The sequence below is a fragment of the Hyla sarda genome, chromosome 5 (assembly GCF_029499605.1).
Source record: "Hyla sarda isolate aHylSar1 chromosome 5, aHylSar1.hap1, whole genome shotgun sequence".
NCBI classification, from domain to species: domain Eukaryota; kingdom Metazoa; phylum Chordata; class Amphibia; order Anura; family Hylidae; genus Hyla; species Hyla sarda.
Window position 1 is genome coordinate 129,288,654 of NC_079193.1, and position 23,223 is coordinate 129,311,876.

General features: G+C 43.6%; 1 protein-coding gene across 1 annotated transcript in view; it reads left to right on the plus strand.

Annotated features, from left to right (window-relative positions):
- LOC130273447 (maternal DNA replication licensing factor mcm6) overlaps positions 1–23,223 on the plus strand; it is a 321,467-nt gene that overhangs the window by 178,543 nt on the left and 119,701 nt on the right. Inside the window, exon 9 of the mRNA XM_056520266.1 lies at positions 1,535–1,676. Within this exon, the coding sequence (XP_056376241.1) occupies positions 1,535–1,676 (142 nt within the window). The remainder of the gene's footprint in view (positions 1–1,534; positions 1,677–23,223) is intronic.

Genomic DNA, 23,223 nt, shown 5'->3' on the forward strand with positions numbered 1-23,223 from the left:
TTATATATGTTTATTTTTACCTTCCAGTGCAGATAAAACTATTAACTATTGATCTATATAGAACCATTATTATTACGGCATCTAGTATTGATTAGTATGTATTAGCTATATAGGTGCCTTCTGTATATAGACATAAGTTTTATTATAGTCCCATTCATATTTTTATCTGTTACAAATGTTTATTTACACTGGAAGTGACGTGACGAAGTATAGGAGGGGTTAACTATAAATAAGACCATGTAGGTACCTATACCAGACATATATTCATTTGCTGCTGAGGAAAATACTGAGAAAGTATTGAAACGCGTCCAGCTAGAATTATTTGACCACCCAGACCATCATTTTATACATCCTGCCAAGTATAGACTTTGTCACCTTATCTCCTGTTAACACGCTGTCCCGTGCGCGCGCTCAATCGCCACGAGGACTGGACCGGCACCTTCAGTGGAAGCGCTGGAGCATCCACATTTGGGACCCACCGCCATCTAGACGCCGCCAACCTAGGAGTCGGACGAGTCTCCAGGCGACGTTCTCTCTTACTGAGAGAGGCACCAACGATCTGAACAAAGTGAAAGTAAAAAGACTGCAGGGGAGATCGCAGCATCTCATAAAGAACCTGATACATGCTTCACACAGATCGATGTCAGAGCAGTGAACCTGTCTTAAACAGCAGAGCGGTGAGCATAAAAGTATCTCATGTTACACAAGTATCGCTTGCTGCAGGAACTGGCTACAATTAGTAACAACTGTTAACTGTTTTAAGATCCACTATCTATGCATGCCGGCTGCTTCTTGTGCCATTCACTTTTTGTCACCCATATTGAAACAAAGTGGCTGATGACTGTCATTTAAAACTTACATGAGACCACACAGAACGCTGAGTGGTAGCTCTCACTGTTGCTATAGGTGACAGCAGCACAGTTACCAGTGATTACATTAATGACTGTTGGACAATCTTTTTGGATGTTTTCATTGCAGGATTAACTGAATATTGGATTTTTTGCCATTTGCTACTATAGACTATTTCTTATTTATTTTTATTTACATTGTAGGTGGTCCTATTATTATTAATTTTTATATACATATTGTATGCTTAACCATTTACAGTTATCACCATAATTACACAAGGGCCCTGTGTATTATTGGTATCACTGTATAGCTTTTTATTATATTAGAATAAATCAATTAATTATTATATATACACCTGTGTCCTCAAATCCTTGACCTTGAGCCCCAATAATCTTTCTGCTTAATAATTTACAAATCTGTTTAACTTTCTGGCACCAGTTGATATAAAAAAAAAAAAAGTTATCCCCTGGAGTACCCCTTTAAGTATATATCCCATAATTATTGCAAAAATTGTGTATATTTGTCCATTCCCCTGCATAGTTGTGACACGTTTGGCTGTAGGTATTATCATTAGGATATGTTAATTGAATGACTTCAGTGAAAACAATTGTCGAATTGTTACTTTCTTACATTGAAACGTTAATTTTGTATTGAAATTTAAGTCAATTTTGCTGTGGTTTCCTAGGTAACAATGAAATAAAGAGAGGCGTACTTCTAATGTTGTTTGGAGGTGTACCTAAAACAACGATGGAAGGTACTTCTTTGAGAGGCGACATCAATGTGTGCATTGTTGGAGACCCAAGTACATCTAAAAGTCAATTTCTAAAGTAAGACTTTTTAATAATTTTATTTGTTTTATATTTTAAAAAAATCGTGAATCACCGAAGGACACTCAAATGTAACTTTTATTACCGTATTTATCGTTTACCACGCACTGGCCTATAACACGCACCCTCATTTTACCAAGGATATTTGGGTAAAAAAAAGTTTTTTACCCAAATATCCTTGGTAAAATGAGGGTGCATGTGTATACCCCGATACACTGTTTCTGACCCCGCAGAAGCCCCCAGGAAAGGCAAGGGGGGAGAGGCTGTCGCTGCCCGCTTATCTCCCCCTGCCTTTCCTGGGGTCTAGAGCCCTGCTGCCGCCGCTTCTCTCCCCCTGGCTGTCGGCGCCGCTGCCCCATTGCCTCCCCCATCCCCGGTTTTATGATTACCTGTTGCTGGGGTCGGGTCCGTGGTGCTTCTGGCTCCGGTGTGGCATCTGTGTCGTTGCTATGCGCTGTTACGCAATGACGAGTGACGTCGCGTCACTCGTCATTGCATAACGCAGCGCATAGCAACGACGCATAGACGCCACACCGGAGCCAGAAGCACCGCTGGAGCAGTGCGCCTGCGCAGTCTGTGCCGAATATAGTTATGCAGGAGTAGATATCCATAACATTATGCAAAAGTGGATGCGCATGTAACCGGCAAGCATAAACCATTGATAAGTCAAATTACAGATTAATCCATTAGGGCACTGTACCTACCATCCATATGTTAAAATGCCCTACAGTGACCACATATGCATGAAATACTCTTGGTCATGGAAAATATCCATCCAATACTGATCGGGCATTGTATGGCTATTAAAGGGGACAGTGTCATATATAGAAGGGCTAGCTATTCATAAAAAATTAGTCTTGAAGATGGCAGCTAGTAATTATATACTCAACCAGGGGGTTGTTTTTGGTCAAAAGATAATACTACTGATAAATATACAGACAGGAGTAGGGATGAGCGAATCGAATCTGATGAATCCGAATTTGTTACGAATTTCAGGAATCTTCGCGATTCACTTTATTAAACGTCATTTAGTGCGGTTGAGGCTCCAGGGCATCTAAAATGCGGATCCACATGTGAGAACATGGGGCAAGGAATCCTGGGAAGGTGGGAACAAGGGTCGGCGGAATGACCCTGAATCACATGCAGGATGCAGCCTATCAGCAGCCAGCCACCCCTGTGATGTCACAGTCCTATATAATCGGCAGCCATCTTGCGGTCACTCACATCAGAGTTCTATTGCAGAGAGACACAGTAAAGAAAAAAAAAATAGAAGAGCGGACACACCTTCCCACACAGCAGCTGCAAGATAACATCAATCAGTAAGCTTATACACTTCATTGAGGGGAGCGAATGTCAGTAGGGCTCCTCTCGTGACGGCATGCATTCCTGTCCCACTTTCATTCCTCCAGCTGTTCATTTGGAGTCTTCCTTTTCTAGACCTTTTTCTAGACCTTTGGGGAGGGGGGCTGTGTAGGGGTATGTGCATATGTAGTGTTTTTTACTTTTTATTTTATTGTGTTAGTGTAGTGTAATGTAGTGTTTTTAGGGTACAGTCACACGGGCGGGGGTTCACAGTAGTTTCTCGCTGGCAGTTTGAGCTGCGGCAGAAAATTTGTCGCAGCTCAGATACTTACTGTAATCCTCCTCCCAGCATGTACGGACAGTGGAAGGGCATGCTGGGTCTTGTAGTTATCCAACAGCCGGAGGCATACTACTTTGGCTGGGGATTGTAGTTATGCAACAGCTGGAGACACACTGGTTTGCAACTTAACTCAGTGTGCCTTTAGCTGTTGCAAAACTACAACTCTAAGCAGTCACCGACAGCCAACGGGCATGCTGGGAGTTGTAGTTATGCAACCACCAGATGCACCACTACAACTCCCAGCATGCACTTTAGCTGAATGTGCCTCCAGCTGTTGCAAAACTACAAGTCCCAGCATGCCCATAAGGGAATGCTGGGAGTTGTGGTGGTCTGCCTCCTGCTGTTGCATAACTACAGCTCCCAGCATGCCCTTTTTGCATGCTGGGAGCTGTTGCTAAGCAACAGCAGGAGGCTGTCACTCACCACCTGCTGCTGCTCCACGCCGCCGCGCAGGTCAGTCCCGCCGCCGCTCCTGGGGCCCCGATCCCAACAGGGACGCCGGGGATCGGGGTCCCCAGCACCCGGGGTCTTCTGCCTGCACCCGCTCACGTCCTCCGGAAGAGGGGCAGAGCGGGTTGCGGGAGTGACACCCGCAGCAGGCGCCCTGATTGGTCGGCCGGGAAATCGACGAATCAGGGCGATCGTGAGGTGGCACCAGTGCCACCTCACCCCTGCTGGCTATGGCTGTTCGGGGCCGTTTCTGACGGCCCCGATCAGCCATTAATTTCTGGTCACCGGGTCACTGGAGACCCGATTGACCCGGAATCCGCTGCAGATCGCTGGACTGAATTGTCCAGCGATCTGCGGTAATCGCCGACATGGGGGGACATAATGACCCCCCTGGGTGATATGCCGGGATGCCTGCTGAAAGATTTCAGCAGGCATCCGGCACCAGCTCCGCTCCAGCTAGCGGTTGGTGCCGGAAATGCGCAGGGCGTATCCATACGCCCTGTGTCCTTAAGGACTTGGAAACGGGGGCGTATGGATACACCCTGTGTCCTTAAGGGATTAAGGGGTTAAAGATAAAAACATTACGTAAAATGAATAAGATGGAATTAAACTGTGACTGTACGTCACAGATTAGAGTATCTGAATCCAAAAATTATTTAATTGCACAAACCCCTTTGTTTTCCAGTATATTAGAATATAAGGCGCTGACATCTAAGCTTAGAAAACTAAAACCTTTAGAAAAATTCAATGTTTGTAGTTCTCGGATTAATTGGGCGGAGTCGTGTGAAAAAGCAGGGAGTTGAGTAACATATTGTTGCAGAAAAAGGTCCACATAGTGGGATAAGTGACTAGTAATTGCTCCAATCCTGGAGATAATAGGTCTCCTAGGCGGTTTTTGTTCATTCTTGTGGACATTTTGGTAAATAATAAAAAATCGGTGTCTGATAGTTTTTTATATTAAAAACTCATACTCTCGTTTATTTAGAATATTGTTATCTATGGCGTTTTTTTATCAATTTCAAGTATTCTTTGAAATCTCAGGGGAAGGGTCATGAGTCAGATTAGTGTAATATTCCTCATTTGATAAAATGTATAGCGATTCAGTAACAGTCACAACGGTTCAATAATACTTTTCCACCGCCCTTATCTGCTGGACCAATAATCAGTGTTGTTATCGATAAGGATTTTTATTGCCTTCCTTTCATCCTTTGTCAGATTGTCTTTGAAATAACACACCGGCCGCTCATTTATATGTCTAAAATCATTAGATACTAATGTATAAAATGTATCAATATAATTGCCTCTAGAAGACAAGGGATAAAAACTGGATTTTTCATATACATCCACATGTTTCATAGTCTAATCAATGGTGGTGTTCATTTTACTGAGATTTGACTGTATAGGATCTTCACTGGTAATATTAGTAATGCTGGTAATATTATTTTTTGTGGCAAAGGACCTAATGAGTGTCAGTGTTCTAATGTATTCGTTAAAATCTAAGAAAACTGAAAGGGGTCAGGAGTGGTGGCTGGACAAAAAGAGAAGCCTTTCAGTAAAAGCGATCTTTCATGTTCAGATAGCATGTGTAGAGATAAATTAAATATTTTTACTACTTTAGGTTCACTAGGTGGCTTCTTTTTCCTGTTTCCCCCCCCCCTCCCTCGGCAACCTCATGTTCAATTTTTCTTTGTACCCCCAGGGTTTATGGAGGGTAAGGGGTTGATCCGTCCTGTCAGGGATGGTTTGGCAGTCGGGAGTGGGTGAAAATATTGCAGGATCATTCTGGATTTCGGGCTCCCAATCGCACAAAGTAATTGTGCGGTGTGAACATGTACCGGTCGGGAGCCTAAAAAAGACACTTCTGATAGGGAAGACAGTGCGTTAACTGATATTGAGTCCCGTGTGTTAAGGCAAGGTGTATCTTTATCAGAAAAAAACCTCAGTGTCTTTATCACAAATAGTAATTTCTGTATCATGAATAGTCAAAGATGATATGCCTAGTACATCTTCGTATGATACATTAATGTTTGTATTTAGTACTGGTGATTTAATAGGTATGTTCGAGATGGGGACAGGACATACATCTATTAAGGTGATAGTATGCCCATTATTAATCTCAGTTTTAGATGTTGACTGATCAGAATTATTTTTCTTTAAGACTACCGTATATACTCGAGTATAAGCCGACCCGAGTATAAGCCGAGACCCCTAATTTCAACCCAAAATCCCAGGAAAAGTTATTGACTCGAGTATAAGCCTAGGGTGGGAAATACCTCATCCCCCCCTGTCATCATCCAGACCCGTCATTAACATCCTCATCATCCCCTTGTCATCATCCCACACATCCCCCCTTCATCATCCCACACATCCCCTTATCATCCCACACATCCCCCCTTCATCATCCCCTTGTCATCATCCCACACATCCCCCCTTCATCATCCCCTTGTCATCATCCCACACATCCCCTTATCATCCCACACATCCCCCCTTCATCATCCCCTTGTCATCATCCCACACATCCCCCCTTCATCATCCCCTTGTCATCATCCCACACATCCCCTTATCCCACACATCCCCCCTTCATCATCCCCTTGTCATCATCCCACACATCCCCTTATCCCACACATCCCCCCTTCATCATCCCCTTGTCATCATCCCACACATCCCCTTATCCCACACATCCCCCCTTCATCATCCCCTTGTCATCATCCCACACATCCCCTTATCCCACACATCCCCCCTTCATCATCCCCTTGTCATCATCCCACACATCCCCTTATCCCACACATCCCCCCTTCATCATCCCCTTGTCATCATCCCACACATCCCCTTATCCCACACATCCCCCCTTCATCATCCCACACATCCCCTTATCATCCCACACATCCCCCCTTCATCATCCCCTTGTAATCATCCCACACCCCCCCCCTTCATCATCCCCACCCCCCTTCATCATCCCCACACCCCCCCCTTCATCATCCTCTTCTCATCATTCGCCCTCAGTGGTCTTCAACCTGCGGACCTCCAGAGGTTTCAAAACTACAACTCCCAGCAAGCCCGGGCAGCCATCGGCTGTCCGGGCTTGCTGGGAGTTGTAGTTTTGAAACCTCCGGAGGTCCGCAGGTTGAAGACCACTGCGGCCTTCAACATGCGGACCTCCAGAGGTTTCAAAACTACAACTCCCAGCAAGCCCGGGCAGCCATCGGCTGTCCGGGCTTGCTGGGAGTTGTAGTTTTGAAACCTCCGGAGGTCCGCAGGTTGAAGACCACTGCGGCCTTCAACATCATCCAGCCCCCTCTCACCCCCTTTAGTTCTGAGTACTCACCTCCGCTCGGCGCTGGTCCGGTCCTGCAGGGCTGTCCGGTAAGGAGGTGGTCCGGTGAGGAGGTGGTCCGGGCTGCTATCTTCACCGGGGGCGCCTCTTCTCCGCGCTTCCGGCCCGGAATAGAGCCGTTGCCTTGACAACGACGCATCTGCGTCGTTGTCAAGGCAACGTGACTATTCTGAGGCCGGGCCCGAAGCGCTTAGAAGAGGCCTCCCCGGTGAAGATAGCAGCCCGGAACCACTATCCCACCGGACCACCTCCTTACCGGACAGCCCTGCAGGACCGGACCAGCGCCGAGCGGAGGTGAGTACTCAGAACTAAAGGGGGTGAGAGGGGGCTGGATGATGTTGAAGGCCGCAGTGGTCTTCAACCTGCGGACCTCCGGAGGTTTCAAAACTACAACTCCCAGCAAGCCCGGACAGCCGATGGCTGCCCTGGCTTGCTGGGAGTTGTAGTTTTGAAACCTCTGGAAGTCCGCAGGTTGAAGACCACTGCGGGTGGGGGAGTTCACTCGAGTATAAGCCGAGGGGGGTGTTTTCAGCACGAAAAATCGTGCTGAAAAACTCGGCTTATACTCGAGTATATACGGTATATTTTCTCTGTTTCCAATGAGGATTTGTAATTGTCCTAGAGCCAGTATGAATTAAGGCTGGCGAGTTACTATGATTGCGAAATAGACAGGAAAAACAGGGGATTTAGAGTGGAGCGCTGCTGCTTGTAAAGAACAGGACTCGGAAGCCGAGGTTGCACAGGACAAAAGGATTTATTGAATAGAAAATGATAGGACACAGAGGTCCACAGAGATCAAGTGAGTGCGTCCTGTAGTTGTTTGCTGTGCATAGACGCCACCTATGCACAGCAAACTACAGGACACACTCACTTGATCTCTGTGGACCTGAGGAAGGCGCTTGTTAGCGCCGAAACGCGTTGTCCTATCATTTTCTATTAAATAAAATCCTTTTGTCCTGTGCAACCGCGGCTTCCAAGTCCTGTTCTTTACAAGCAGCAGCGCTCCACTCTAAATTCTGTTTTTCCTGTCTACTTCGCATTCACGTTTCCGTACCTTTGAAGATACGGAAGAGGGGAAGTGAGCTGCATACTGCTAAGATCCCACTCGCCCTTCTCCTCGCAGAGGTTTACAGTTTTGCTCTGCTGGAATCTAGTAACATTGTTGGTCTTTTTATATGTATTTCTCTGATCATCATATTTGGAGACTTGAAGTGTATCAGATTTATTCGATGCAATGTCAATCGCACTAGTAGATGTATTAGTGTGTGTATAGGCTGATATTTCTTCCATTTACGGATTTGGCCAGTGCAGTTAAATTTAAACACTTTTTTTTATGTATTTCATATTTTCATATTTGTTAAGGCGATTAAACTAGTTTCTATCTAATCTCGTAAATTCTACAGTTTTGTTAAAGTCAAGCAGCTGTTCTCGCAGAAAATCTACCTCGGCAGTGAACAAAGACTAGGGAAAGTCTCTTGGTCATAACATGAGACAGCATTTCGGCTGAGACAGCTTCCATATATTTCCAAGTCTCAGTAAATATTGGGCCGTGCGCCGATTGAAAAATTCCATAGTAATGTACCGTATATACAACCAAATATGAATAAAGACAAAAATCAAAATGAAAACGTGATTATAGTTCACCAAATGTCGGATGAGATTTTTAATCCACTTGTTGAAAAATGATAGAGTATCACCGGTGTCTAGTGAGGGCCAACAACTGATCAATTGCGAGTCCTTCTGGATTTTTGAGATCCATTCTTTGAACCCAGAAGGATTAAACGAGATGATCGAAAGAACTACAAGATGATTATATAATATATCTATTTTCTATATTTGTTTTATACTGATTTTATATTGTTGGTGTTTATGCATGTTTTTTTTTTTATAGTTTACATGTTCTATGGAAATAGAGATATATATTTTTTTTTTATCAGTATTCCCCATACGACATTCAAAGAACAATTTTTTTGCTGCTATTTTGGTCTTGTTAAATTTTAGCTGGAACGTTTCTCCTCCGCCTGTTGAATTTACCTGGAATGTCTTGTTGTCATTTCCGTTGTTACCCATGTGTCAATTGTTCACTTTCCCTACCTATAAATACCGGCTTTTCAGTTACACTTGCATGCATGATGAAAGAGCCATCCCGGCTCTGAAACGCGTTGTATGCTACAATAAAGTTGTTTTCCCAATATTCCTTGACTTCTACCATACCTCTGAGAGATTGGCAGTGTGGGATATCTTCCAAATATCTCTATTGCGCCTTGCTTCATTGTCCATTGCACGCCAACCCGGTGTGGGAAGTCCACAGCAGCCGTGCAGCCCCTTTGGTGTGATCTCAGACATATCTTCTAAGCATTGTGCCTCGTCTATTGTACAAACCAAGCAAATACTCCTAAGTGTCTCAGGGCAAAACAATGCAAATTACAATTTTAGGGACACGTCCCCAAGGACTGCCCTAAACTAGAGACTACTTAACTAAATTATTAAAACTTAACTTTTATTACAACCACTAAATTATAAATTGTGCTTTTGGTACCATAGTGAAATGTTAAAAAGTCCGGTCATCCACAGTGTGACTACAACATAGGTCAAAATTGCCCATATGTTTTGTGATCAGTGTGACAGTGGAAAGGTCTAGTTAAGCCAGACAGTGTCGCCACCGCTGACTAGAGAAAACCCCCACCCTGTTCGAATCTTGCTATTGTGTCACTAGGATGCCGATTTATAAAAACATTATAGCCCCTCCTGCTGACGTTTCACCAGTGTACCCTGGCTTTTTCAAAGAAGTGAGGACAGGTATACCATGCATCAGTCGTCCTTTTATATGGTAGGAAATTAACTACTGTGCGCATCATTTCCTGTGCGCTCACACGGTTCGGTTCCACATCATAACTTTGCGTCAATATCAACCAATCATATTGATTGTTTACATAAGCCTGCTATTGTTTAGCCAATCCAACTTCAGACTTGCCTGTGATGTCATCGGACACCGCTCCACTGGCCCTATCAGCGCCCGCTACGTTATCCTACACGACTTCCATCGTAACCACCCGCAGCCGATCATGTGCCTGATCAGCTGACGGTCAGTCATACCCGCTATTACGGCCGCTATTGGTCTCGCGCATGCGCGTTGTTAGTCCCGCAGCGCTTCTTAGTACTGCGCATGTGATAGGACTTAGTCTATACCGCAGCTTGGTTGTATACTGCGCATGTCTAAGGGAACAATCTGATATACTCATAAGTCCTGATAATCAGAATGCATCAAGATAAGTCTAAAGAACAGACTATTGGCACTTATGGATGACAATTAGACGTCTGTTTCTTATACTGTAATATAAAGGTGTTAATAAGGTAAGTATTAAAGCTCAATCATTGGTTCTTAAAACTAGTCTATTAAATATAGACATTATATAAAGAATGTGTGATAAGCCCATATGGGTATAAATCAATGCCCATTGAGAATAGTGCAATTAGTGCACCCATAAAATTAAAGAATATAATAGATCCAATTAATTATAAACCCTATGAAACCTTATATAGTGCAATTTGAGATAATGATTAGTGAATACAAGTACCTAAACCTAAATAATAGTGACCCATTATACAAAGCAAACCAAAATCATATGTGTTAATACTCATACTTAATAAACCAATGACTGACACAGTTCACTTCTAAGACCATATATTTATAGCTGTACCAATATTAATGTTTTATAGACCGAACCAAAGGGAAAAGTCCCTATAGATCACATTACTCGTATGTGTCTTCTTCCAACAAAAGATGTGGATATCTTCATAGTCTAATTGACAACCAACACATTCTTACTGGTGTACTAACTTTTTCATTTCATACTTAGAACAAAAAGTGAAACCGATCGACCACCTTGACAATATATAGTCCAAAATCAAAGAGTACCTGAAAAAGGTAATACCCCTACCTATACATATTGCATGGTAAACTCTAAAATCACTATGGAAACTTAGTAATCAATTAGCCATCTAGGAATGCGGAATAAGAGAAACCTTCATTGAGGCCACTCGGATTTAGAGACTTCAGCCGGTAAATCCACCGTGCCTCCTCTCTTAACAGGACCTGATCAATGTTCCCCTTCCTTTCGTTTAGGACCATTTTCTTTAGACCCCAAAATTTTATTGCAAATTTTTGTGTAGAATGTATTGATCTCATATGTACTGATAGAGGTGTCTCTGTCTCTGTCCTTATTGTGCTCACGTGCTTACTAATTCTCTTTCGGAATTCCTGTGTAGTTTTACCCACGTAGAGCTTCATACACGGACACTGTGCAATATAGATGATGTTCTTCGTACTACAATTTATGAACTCATTGATCTTGTATGTCTTATGGTCCACTGGATTGTCGAAGCTTTTCTTCTTACACATAAATCTGCAATTGGTACAATGCCCACATGCATAGCTGCCTGTTGGTGAGTTCGGTAACCAAGTTGATGATTCCGGTGATTTAGCCATACCTTTCTGATGGCTGTGGACCAAAATGTCCTTCAGATTAGGGCCCCTACGGTATGTGATGCTTGGATGGGGACTTAACCTATCTCTTAGATCCATATCTGATAGTAAAATGTGCCAATGAGACTCCAAAATCTTATGGATCTTTTGAGAATAGGCATCATATGTCCCTATGCATCTAATGATGTTGTCATCCTGTCTGTTCCGAGAGTCATTCAACAGTGTGGTTCTATCGGCCACTTTGGCTCTGTTAAAAGCCTTCCTCATATACTGGGAAGGATAGCCACGTTTTTTAAATTTGTTAAACAGCTTATTACTCTGATAGGGCCAGTGGAGCGGTGTCCGATGACATCACAGGCAAGTCTGAAGTTGGATTGGCTAAACAATAGCAGGCTTATGTAAACAATCAATATGATTGGTTGATATTGACGCAAAGTTATGATGTGGAACCGAACCGTGTGAGCGCACAGGAAATGATGCGCACAGTAGTTAATTTCCTACCATATAAAAGGACGACTGATGCATGGTATACCTGTCCTCACTTCTTTGAAAAAGCCAGGGTACACTGGCGAAACGTCAGCAGGAGGGGCTATAATGTTTTTATAAATCGGCATCCTAGTGACACAATAGCAAGATTCGAACAGGGTGGGGGTTTTCTCTAGTCAGCAGTGGCGACACTGTCTGGCTTAACTAGACCTTTCCACTGTGACACTGATCACAAAACATATGGGCAATTTTGACCTATGTTGTAGTCACACTGTGGATGACCGGACTTTTTAACATTTTTTCACTATGGTACCAAAAGCACAATTTATAATTTAGTGGTTGTAATAAAAGTTAAGTTTTAATAATTTAGTTAAGTAGTCTCTAGTTTAGGGCAGTCCTTGGGGACGTGTCCCTAAAATTGTAATTTTCGTCTATTGTACAACTCCACAAGGTAAGCATAAACTTCCCCTTTCTACCACGTTTCAACTGGTGACCCCACACATGGAAGCGCTCTTGTCCTATTTAGTTTTTTAAAGATTATTGGAATTCATAAATAAAATATGCTGCATTATGGAGGTTTTGTCTCATTGGACATGGCTTCCAGATAAGTGTCTCATGTAAGTTGCAAACAGTTCTAATAAAATGTGGCTCCAGGTGAAAATAATGAAACAAAAGTTATTTAGAACTGTGTCAATCACGAGACGGTGACACTTATAGGAAGTATGAAAATATGAAATATTGGTCTGCTTGTAATGTAATAGAACATCAATCGCATATTCTAGTCCCCTCCAAATTCTCCTTTTCCTAATATTAAATACAATATTTTGTAATAAGATGAATTAACCCCTTAAGGACGCAGGACGTAAATGTACGTCCTGGTGCGGTGGTACTTAACGCATCAGGACGTACATTTACGTTCTGTGCATAACCGCGGGCATCGGAGCGATGCCCATGTCATGCGCGGCTGATCCCGGCTGCTGATCGCAGCCAGGGACCCGCCGGCAATGGCCGACGCCCGTGATCTCGCGGGCGTCCGCCATTAACCCCTCAGATGCCGGGATCAATAAAGATCCCGGCATCTGCAGCAGTACGCGATTTCAATGAATGATCGGATCGCCCGCAGCGCTGCTGCGGGGATCCGATCATTCAGAACGCCGCACGGAGGTCCCCTCACCTTCCTCCTTCCGGCTCCTGGCGTCTCCTGCTCTGGTCTGAGATCGAGCAAACCAGAGCAGAAGATGACCGATAACACTGATCTGTTCTATGTCCTATACATAGAACAGATCAGTATTAGCAATCATGGTATTGCTATGAATAGTCCCCTATGGGGACTATTCAAGTGTAAAAAAATATATAAATGTTAAAAAATGTAAAAGTAAAAAAAAGTGAAAAATCCCCTCCCCCAATAAAAACGTAAAACGGCTGTTTTTTCCCATTTTACCCCCAAAAAGCGTAAAAAATTTAATAGACATATTTGGTATCGCCGCGTGCGTAAATGTCCGAACTATTAAAATAAAATGTTAATGATCCCGTATGGTGAACAGCGTGAACGTAAAAAAAGTCCAAAATTGCTACTTTTTTTTTACATTTTATAAAAAAAATTATAAAAAATGTATTAAGTTTTTTTATATGCAAATGTGGTATAAAAAAAAAAGTACAGATCATGGCACAAAAAATTAGCCCTCATACCGCCGCTTATACGGAAAAATAAAAGTTATAGGTCATCAAAATAAAGGGATTATAAACGTACTAATTTGGTTAAAAAGTTTGTGATTTTTTTTTAAGCACAACAATAATATAAAAGTATGTAATCATGGATATCATTTTAATCGTATTGACCCTCAGAACAAAGAACACACTTCCTTTTTACCGTAAATTGTACGGCGTGAAAATGAAACCTTCCAAAATTAGCAAAATTGCGTTTTTCTTTTTAATTTCCCCACAAAAATAGTGTTTTTTGGTTGCGCCATACATTTTATTTTATGATTTTTAGAAGGCGAGGAGGAAAAAACGAAAACGTAAAAATGTAATTGTCTGAGTCCTTAAAGCCAAAATGGGCTGAGTCCTTAATGGGTTAAAGAGTACATAGTATTGGTATTGTCAATGACACCTCAAAATTACCACTGTTATTTTTCCTTTGATGGAGCCGGAATAAATAAAATTAGTGTAGAATGTGATGCCAAATAATATTTTTCTTTTTTTTCTTGCACTTAAACGGCATGGTCAGATTCAAAAACTTTGTTGTACTTTTTGCCAAAACATTGTTTCTAATATACTTCATAAGAAAATTGTATTTCCTTTTTATAGAAATCATGGCTTATAAAAACAAGGCTGTGTCCAAGCTGAAGCACAGGCATGGACAAAGTCCAGTAAGTGAAGGTGGGCTAGCACTCCTCTGTGCTCTCTCCTGTCTGATAGTACTCCTCTGTGTCTGATAGGGCTGAGGAGAGCATAGATGAGTACTAGCCCACCCTCACTTAATGTACTTTGTCAATGCATGTGCTTCAGTTTGGACAAAGCCATGATTTTATTAGCCATGATTTGTATAAAAAGGAAATAAACATTTCTTATGAGGTATATTAAAAAGATTAATGTTTTGGCAAAACGTACAACAAATAGTTTTTGAATCTGACAGTGCCCATTTAAGCTACCTCTATCAGAATAAATAGAGATAAATAGAGAATTATTTTGGACAATCGTGTGGTGTCCATCTTAATTAACGCAACAAGCTGCCTTTTTGTGTAGAATGAAACTTTAGTCTTAAACTTTAGGATTTCACATGTAGTCTGTAAGTAGGAAACATCCCTCTCTTTGTTTTATATAAAAATAAGCCCAGGAGTGTATACATAGACCAGTGGCGTCTCCAAATTTTGGTGGGGCCAGGACAAAAGTAGGGGGGGGGGGGGGGATAATTATAACAATGCTACATTTATACACTGTTGGTGCAAATTATAACTGAGCTGTGGGCAGCATGGGGGCAGCCTGAAACTACCATTGACTTCAGATGCAGCTTCACTATGTGTTTATGTGGAAAAGTGACAGGTCCCTTATTTTCTGTGCAGTTCTCTGTCAAACATTAAAGGGGTACTCCGGCCCTAATACAACTTATCCCCTATCTAAAGGATAGGGGATAAGATTAGAGATGAGCGAATTTTTAAAAAATTTGGTTCAGTCCGAATTCATTTGCAGTGAATTGCTATTAGAAACTCCTATTTCTGGCCTACAGAGAGCCTCAATAAGGGTGTAGAACACTTTGCCTTGCTTTAATACACATAGGGTGTGTGCTGGGTTAGTGAAATAATACGGTTATTCAGTATTTTTTAGTTTTTGGATGCATTCGTTTAAAAAACGGATGATTCTTTAAAAACAACGAATGCATTCGTTAATTCTGATTTTTTGTTCTGCACATGTCTAGTGCAATGTAAAAAAGTGAAGTCCTACTCACCTGTTCCCGATGGTGTCCCCGGGCCTCCGCTGGGCTCTCCTAGTCCTCTTCGGTACTCCGCTGAGCTCTGCCGGGCTCTCCTGGCCTTCTCCGGTCCTCCATTGTCTGCCGCAAGGAGTTACTGGGCCTCCGTAGCGATGTCCTCACGTCGCTGCACCACGCCGTTCCTATTGGATGACAGGACAGCGTGCGCGACGGTGTCATGACTACTTCAGAGGGAGACCCGTATGAAGGCCCCAGACCAGCCCAGGACAAGATGCTATTCCTGTTGTCGATCACCAAGGTTCCCATTTCCAGTTTTCGTGGAGTAAGCCATGCTCTGATTTCTTCATGAATGACTTTAGCAGTTCCTCCCCTGAGTGACTTCGTTCGCCAAGGAAAACCATGTGAAGAACAGTGTGACACTGCGGTGCCATGCACACATGGTATGCTGGAGGGGCACTGAGACTTGTCCATGCAGTGGAGGCTGAGGACACAGTGGAGGATGAGGAGGCGGAGTTACAGGACCAAAAGCCTGAGAGCGTGGAGGTGGAAGTGGCGTGACCTGTCAAAGTTGCTCTTGTGGCTGTGACTGAACCACATTCCCCGAGTGAGCCGTAAAGGACATGTATTGTCCCTGACCTTATTTTCCAAATCAAAGTTCAGTGTTATACTCATGCTTGTCACACAGCAAACAGTATTTAAATGCAGAATAAAGGAAAATGTAACAAAGTCCACCTGTACTCCTCAGGTTTGTTCACACCTGAGTCCACACCATGTGGCATCAAGCAAGTCTTTTCCATGCCTCCAGGCAGGCTGCTCACCAGCTTACATACTTGGAGCATATATAGGGAAGAACTCCACTCTCAGCTCTCTGGCAGTGAGAGCTGCAACTAGCATATCCCCCTCAGCTGGTGAAACAGGTTGCCTTTTAATGCCAACAAAAGGCGGCCTGGATTGTGCGGAATGACCCCAACCCTGCACTTGGTCATTCCCAGTAAGAGCCGTCCCGGATTGGCCTTCCAGCCATACTACGGCCATAGTGTCAGTCTGCATAGCAGCACAGACACTGAATGAATACCGGCTCTTACTTCACTAAAGCTAGGAGCCTGGGTGACACACATCGCCCATCCACCATAATACCTTTCACCTTCTCACAGTAGTAACAGCTCAACACGTCAGCACTGTTGTGCACTTTGGTGCACAACGAACGGCTCAAGGACTGGCCCACCTTCTGTTACACAAAATTTTGCAGTGCTGGTACTGCCTTCTTTGCAAAGAAATGACTGCTTGGGACTCTCCACCTTGGCTCGGCACAAGCCATCAGTTCTCTGAACGGTGCAGGGTCCACCACTCGAAAAGGGAGGGACTGCAGTACCAGCAACTTGGACAGGATCACATTCAGCTTCTGCGCTGTTGGAAGAGTGGGCGCATACTGTTGTCTCTTGGACATCGTTTCGCCGATGGATTTCTGGCAGAATGACTGATTCAAAGTAGGAGGAGCAGGAGTATCTGGAGCGACAGAAGATGGGTATGACACAGCTCCCTTCAGCTGAGGTGGTGGAGCCTTGGCTGGCTGAAGAAGGGAGTGGCGTGTCACTGGGTGATGCAGCAGGCTGGACCACCACATCGGAGTCTCTGTTCTCCCAGGCCGCTTTATGGAGATGCTGCATATGCTGACACAGGGCCGTGATACCACCTTCTGATGACATATCTTGCATGTGGCCTTGTTAACCTCCTCCAGATGCTTAATGAAAAACTGCCACACCATGAGTAGCTGATTTTCCCACCAACAGGCCTCACTGACTGATAATGCCGCTGACTGCAGGAAGCCCTGTTTCCCCACCTCCCAGGAAGGTAGGCTTCTGCGAAGCAGGTGGTCTCCCCCGGGCAAGTTTGGCTCCAGAATTTCCACTTCTGCTACCATGCTGACTCAGCTGCTGTCTCACGGGCAAACTGCAACCCTTTGGATAGGGGATAAGATGTATTTGGGCCGGAGTACCCCTTTAACATAGGTAAGACAATTTCCTATGATGGACACGTGTGCCTATAAATAAATCATATAGTTGACATATAACACCCGTAGAATCTCTTAATAGCAGACACTTACTGGAAACAAAAGTGTCCTCTATTTGGAGGTGTCCGCAAAGGGAGATTTTACTGTACCATCATACTGTTACTCACCAAATCCTATATCTTGAGACCAATAATACAGTATACAAGGAGGAATATGCTCACGATTCATATTACTATCTTACTGTTACCATATAGCGGTGACCTCGGCTCTACACAGGCTCTGCAGACCATATTAGTAATTATACACAGCTACCTCAGGTGAAGTCTTCTATGATTGGAGTCATGCACTTTCTTTTTTTTCTTCTTCATCCGGCCCCAACCGTCATGGCGATTTTCTTTCATCATCAACTGGTCTCCACAGAACCTGCAGACAAACATAGGCTGCGCACTTTTCCAGCACCTATAGCGCTCCATACAGTAATAATAACCCCTTTGGTGTCACACAGTAGAGTGGGTAGATAAGTTGGTTGGGTAAAGAGTAGGTAGGTTTCCCCGATTTAGATAGGTCACTCCAGTAGGTAGGTTTCCCTCATTAAATAGGGAGGTCACTCCAGTAGGTAGACAGGTCCCATCATGTACTTTCCCGATTATGGAGTTGACTCGAGTAGGTAGATCCCCATGTATATAGCTGTTCCCTGTAGACAGTTGCAGCCTCCTGTAAGTAGGGGTTACTCCCTGTAGGTAGGTCCCATTGTAGATGATAGCCACCCTTTTATATAGTTTTAGTCCCTGTATATCGTTGCCCCACCATATATAGTAGTACCAGTCCCTTTAGTAGTAGAAGCAGCCTCCCCCAGGTAGTGGTAGTTGGTAGTGGGTGGTAGTTGGTAGTGGATAGTAGTAACAGCAGCCCCCCTTAATCACTAGTAGTAGCATTCTCCTATAGGAAATAATAGATGCAGCCACCTTTAACCACTTAGGGACCAAGAGCGTACAGGTACACCTTCGCTCCCTGGAACTTAAGGACCCAAGGCGTACCTGTTTCGGAATTTCGGTCCCTGCCGCATGCAGGGCAGGGACCGGACTGGCGTGACTGCTGATATCGATCAGCAGGCACCTCGCGCAAATGCCCAGGTGGTCATCAGACCCCCCCTACCAGCGATTTCCGCCGATTCTGGGTCATACGGGTCTATGGTGACCCAGAATATAAGGGGGATCGGGGTTGTCCAAGACACCCACGATCCCCCAGGAGGGATAGGAGTGAGGTGGCAGGGGTGCCACCCCTCCTATCCCTGCTATTGGTCGTCGCTTCTTGAAGACCAATAGCAGATCGGGGGGGGGGGGGGGGGTTAACTTTCAGTTTCCCCTTTCTGCCCACCCACAATAGGCGGGGCAGAACAGGGAAACAGACAGGGACCCGGACAAATCCACTTACCCATCGGCGGCAGTGATCGGCAGCAGAAGAGGACGGTGATGTGGTTCCCTGGATCCCACTGAAGCCGGTGAGTTGCCTAGCAACATCTGGAGGGCTACAGTCTGAGACCACTATACAGTGGTCTCTAAACTGTAGCCCTCCAAATGTTGCAAAACTACAACTCCCAGCATGCCCAGACAGCTCTCTCTGCATGCTGGGAGTTGGAGTTGCGTACCTCCAGCTGTGAGTTTTCTGCTTTTACAGTGAGTTTTCTGCTTCAAGTTTGAGCAGCGGCAAATTTTTCGCCGCAGCGCAAACTCCTAGCAGGAAACTCACCGTAAACCTGCCAGTGCGAATGTACACTAAAAACACCACTAGGACATAATAAAGGGTAAAACACTACATATACACCCCCTTACACTGCCCCCCCCCCCCCAAAAAAAAAAATGTATTGTACGGCAGTGTTTCCAAAACTGAGCCTCCAGCTGATGCAAAACAACAACTCCCAGCATTTCTGGACAGCCACTGACTGTCCAGGCATGCTGGGAGTTTAGCAACAGCCTGAGGCACCCTGTTTGGGAATCACTGATGTAGAAAATGTCCACCCCATATGCAATGCCTAATGTAGTCCTCAAATGCGCATGGCACTCTCTCACTTCGGAGCCCTGTCGTATTTCAAGGAAACAGTTTATGGCCACATATGGGGTATTTCCGTGGGGCTTTTTCTCCTATTACCCCTTATGAAAAGGAAAAGTTGGGGGCTACACCAGCCTGTTAGTGTAAAAAAAAAATGAAAATTTTTACACTAACATGCTGGTGTTGCCCCCATACTTTTTAATTTCACAAACTGTAAAAGGGGAAAAAAAAATTTGTAACGCAATTTCTCCTGAGTACGGAAATACCCCATATGTGGGCGTAAAATACTCTGCGGACGTATAACAAGGCTCAGGAGTGAGAGCGCACTATGTACATTTGATGCCTAAATTGGTGATTTGCACAGGGGTGGTTGATTTTTACAGCGGCTCTAAAAAAAAATGTGACCCCATTTTGGAAACTACACCCCTCATGGAATGTAACAAGGGGTATAGTGAGCCTTAACACCCCACAGGTGTTTGACGAATTTTCATTAAAGTTAGATGTGAAAATGAAGAAAAACAAAAACAAAATGCTACCCTAAATTTTTTATTTTCCCAAGGGAAAATAGGAAAAAAGGGCCCCAAAATTTGTAACACCATTTCTTGAGTATATATATACCTTATATGTGGATGTAAAGTGCTCTGCGGGTGCACTACAATGCTCAGAAGAGAGGGAGCGCCATTGAGCTTTTGAAGAGAAAATGTGTCCAGAATTGAAGGCCACGTGTCTTTACAAAGCCCCCATAGTGCCAGAACAGACCCCCCCCCCACATGTAACCCCATTTTGGAAACTACACCCCTCATGTAATGTAATGTAATAAGGGGTATAGAGAGCATTTACGGCACACAGGTGTCTATTCAATTTCACGGATCACTGTTCCAAAAATCGGTCAATGTAATTTTTCATGTGCACAGCCCACTGTTCCAAAGATCTATCAAACGCCAGTGGAGTGTAAATGCACACTGCCCCCCCTTATTAAATTGTGTGAAGGGTGTAGTTTCCAAAATGGGGTCACATGGGGGGGGGGGGGGGGGTCCACTGTTCTGGCACCACGGTGGGGCTTTGTAAATGCACTGGGCCCCTGACTTCCATTCCAAACAAATTCTCTCTCCAAAAGCCAAATGTGACTCCTTCTCTTCTGAGCTTTGTAGTGCACCAGCAGAGCACTTGACGTCCACATATGGGGTATTTCCATACTTGCAAATGGGGTTACAAATCTTGGGGGTCATTTTCTCCTATTACAACTTGTAAAAATGTAAAATTTTGGGGAAAAACTGCATTTAAGTGAATTTTTATTTATTTATTTACACATCCAACTTTAACAGTCATCAAACACCTGTGAGGCGTTAAGGCTCACTGTACCCCTTGTTACATTAAGGGGTGTAGTTTCCAAACTAGTAAGCCATGTGGCACCATAGGGACTTTCTAAGTGCGACATGCCCACCAAAAACCATTTCAGCAAAATTTGCTTTCCAAAAGCCAAATGTGACTCCTTCATTCTGAGCTTTCTAGTTCGCCGCAGAGCATTTTTACATCCTAACATGGGGTATTTCCATACTCCGAAGAGATGGGGTTACAAATTTTGGTGGACATTTTCTCCTATTACCCTTTGTAAAGATGGTAAATTTGGAAAAAAAAAATGCACTTAAGTGAAATTTTTTTTTTTTTCATTTACAAATCTGACTTAAACGAAAAGTTGTCAAACACCCTGTGGGGTATTAAGGCTCACTGGACCCCTTGTTACGTGCTTTGAGGGGTGAAGTTTCCAAAATGGTATGCCATGTGGGGGTTTTCTGCTGTTCTGGCACCATAGGGGCTTCCTAAATGCGACATGCCCCCCAAAAACCATTTCAGCAAATGCACTCTCCAAAATCTTATTGTTGCTCCTTCCCTTCTGAGCCCTCTACTGCACCCGCCGAACACTTGACATACACATGAGGTATTTCCTTATTCGAGAGAAATTGGGTTACACATTTTGGGGGGCTTTTTCTACTATTACTCCTTGTAAAAATTCAAAAACTGGGTCTACAAGAACATGCAAGTGTAAAAATGAAGGTTTTGAATTTACTGCTTCCCTTTGCTGCTATTCCTGTGAAACACTTAAAGGGTTAACACACTTACTGATTACATTTTGGATACTTTGAGGGGTGCAGTTTTTATAATGGGGTCATTTGTGGGGTATTTGTAATATGAAGGCCCTTCAAATCCACTTCAAATCTGAACTGGTCCCTGAAAAATCCCGATTTTGAAAATTTTGTGAAAATTTGGAATATTGAAGCGGATCTTTGAAGCCCTCTGTCTTCCAAAATTCATCATAAAGTATACATATTGTATATGTGAATCAATATATAATTTATTTGGAATGTCTGTTTTCCTTACAAGCAGAGAGCTTCAAAGTTTGAATTTTTCGCATCAAGAAATGATGCAAGTATCGACAAAAATGTACCAATAACATGAAGTAAAATGTCATGAAAAAACTATCTCTGAATCAGTGTAGTAAAAGCATCAGAGTTATTAATGCTTAAAGTGAACTGGTGTAGGAAGGAGGTGTAGGAAGGAGGGGTTTGGGTTCATGGAGAACTGGGCCGACTTTGCTGTTGGTTTCCCGGTCTACAGTAGGGATGCGCTGCACCTCAATGGGGAGGGTGCAGCTGTGCTTGGGGAGAAGATGGCTAGAAGAAGTGTTTAAATTAGGGACTGGGGGGAGGGAACCTACAACATAGAGGGGGAAGATAGTGTAGATTGAGAAGGGGGGCTTTTAATGTACCTGGGGGTGGAGCGGAGGGAGGGGTTAGAATAGTTAATAGGGATAAGCGTCATAGGAAAAAAAAAAACATACACCATCGAATTGCATGCTGACTAATGCCAGAAGTCTGACCAATAAAACAGATGAACTGGAGGGGTTGATGTCTGAGAAGAATTATGACATAGTGGGTATAACAGAGACTTGGTTGGATGATACCTGGGACAGGGCAGTCAACATACAGGGTTATAGTCTATTCAGGAAGGATCGGACAAAACGGAAAGGGGGAGTAGTCTGTCTTTATGTAAAGTCCAGTCTGAAGGCCGCACTGTAGGAGGATATATGGTAGCGAAACGATAATGTGGAGTCAATATGGGTAGGAATATATTGAGATAAAAAAAAATTCTGATAGGTGTTTGCTATAAGCCACCAAATAAATGGAAGAACCAGAAGATCAATTACTGAGGCAAATAAACATGGCAGCAAATCAGAATGAGGTGATAATAATGGGCGACTTTAACTATCCTGATATAAACTGGGAGACTGAGACCTGTGAATCTCGTAAAGGAAACAGGTTTCTGACTATGGCTAAAGACCATTATCTGTCCCAAATGGTGCAGGGCCCAACCAGAGGCGGTGCCCTACTAGACTTAACCCCTTAAGGACGGAGCGATTTCACATTATTGCATTTTAGTTTTTTCCTCCTTGCCTTTAAAAAATCATAACCCTTTCAATTTTGCACCTAAAAATCTGTATTATGGCTTATTTTTTGCGCCACCAATTCTACTTTACAGTGACATTAGTAATTTTACCGAAAAATCCACGGCGAAATGGAAAAAAAATTCATTGTGTGACAAACTTGGAGAAAAAATTCCATTTTGAAAATTTTGGGGGCTTCCGTTTCTATGCAGTACAT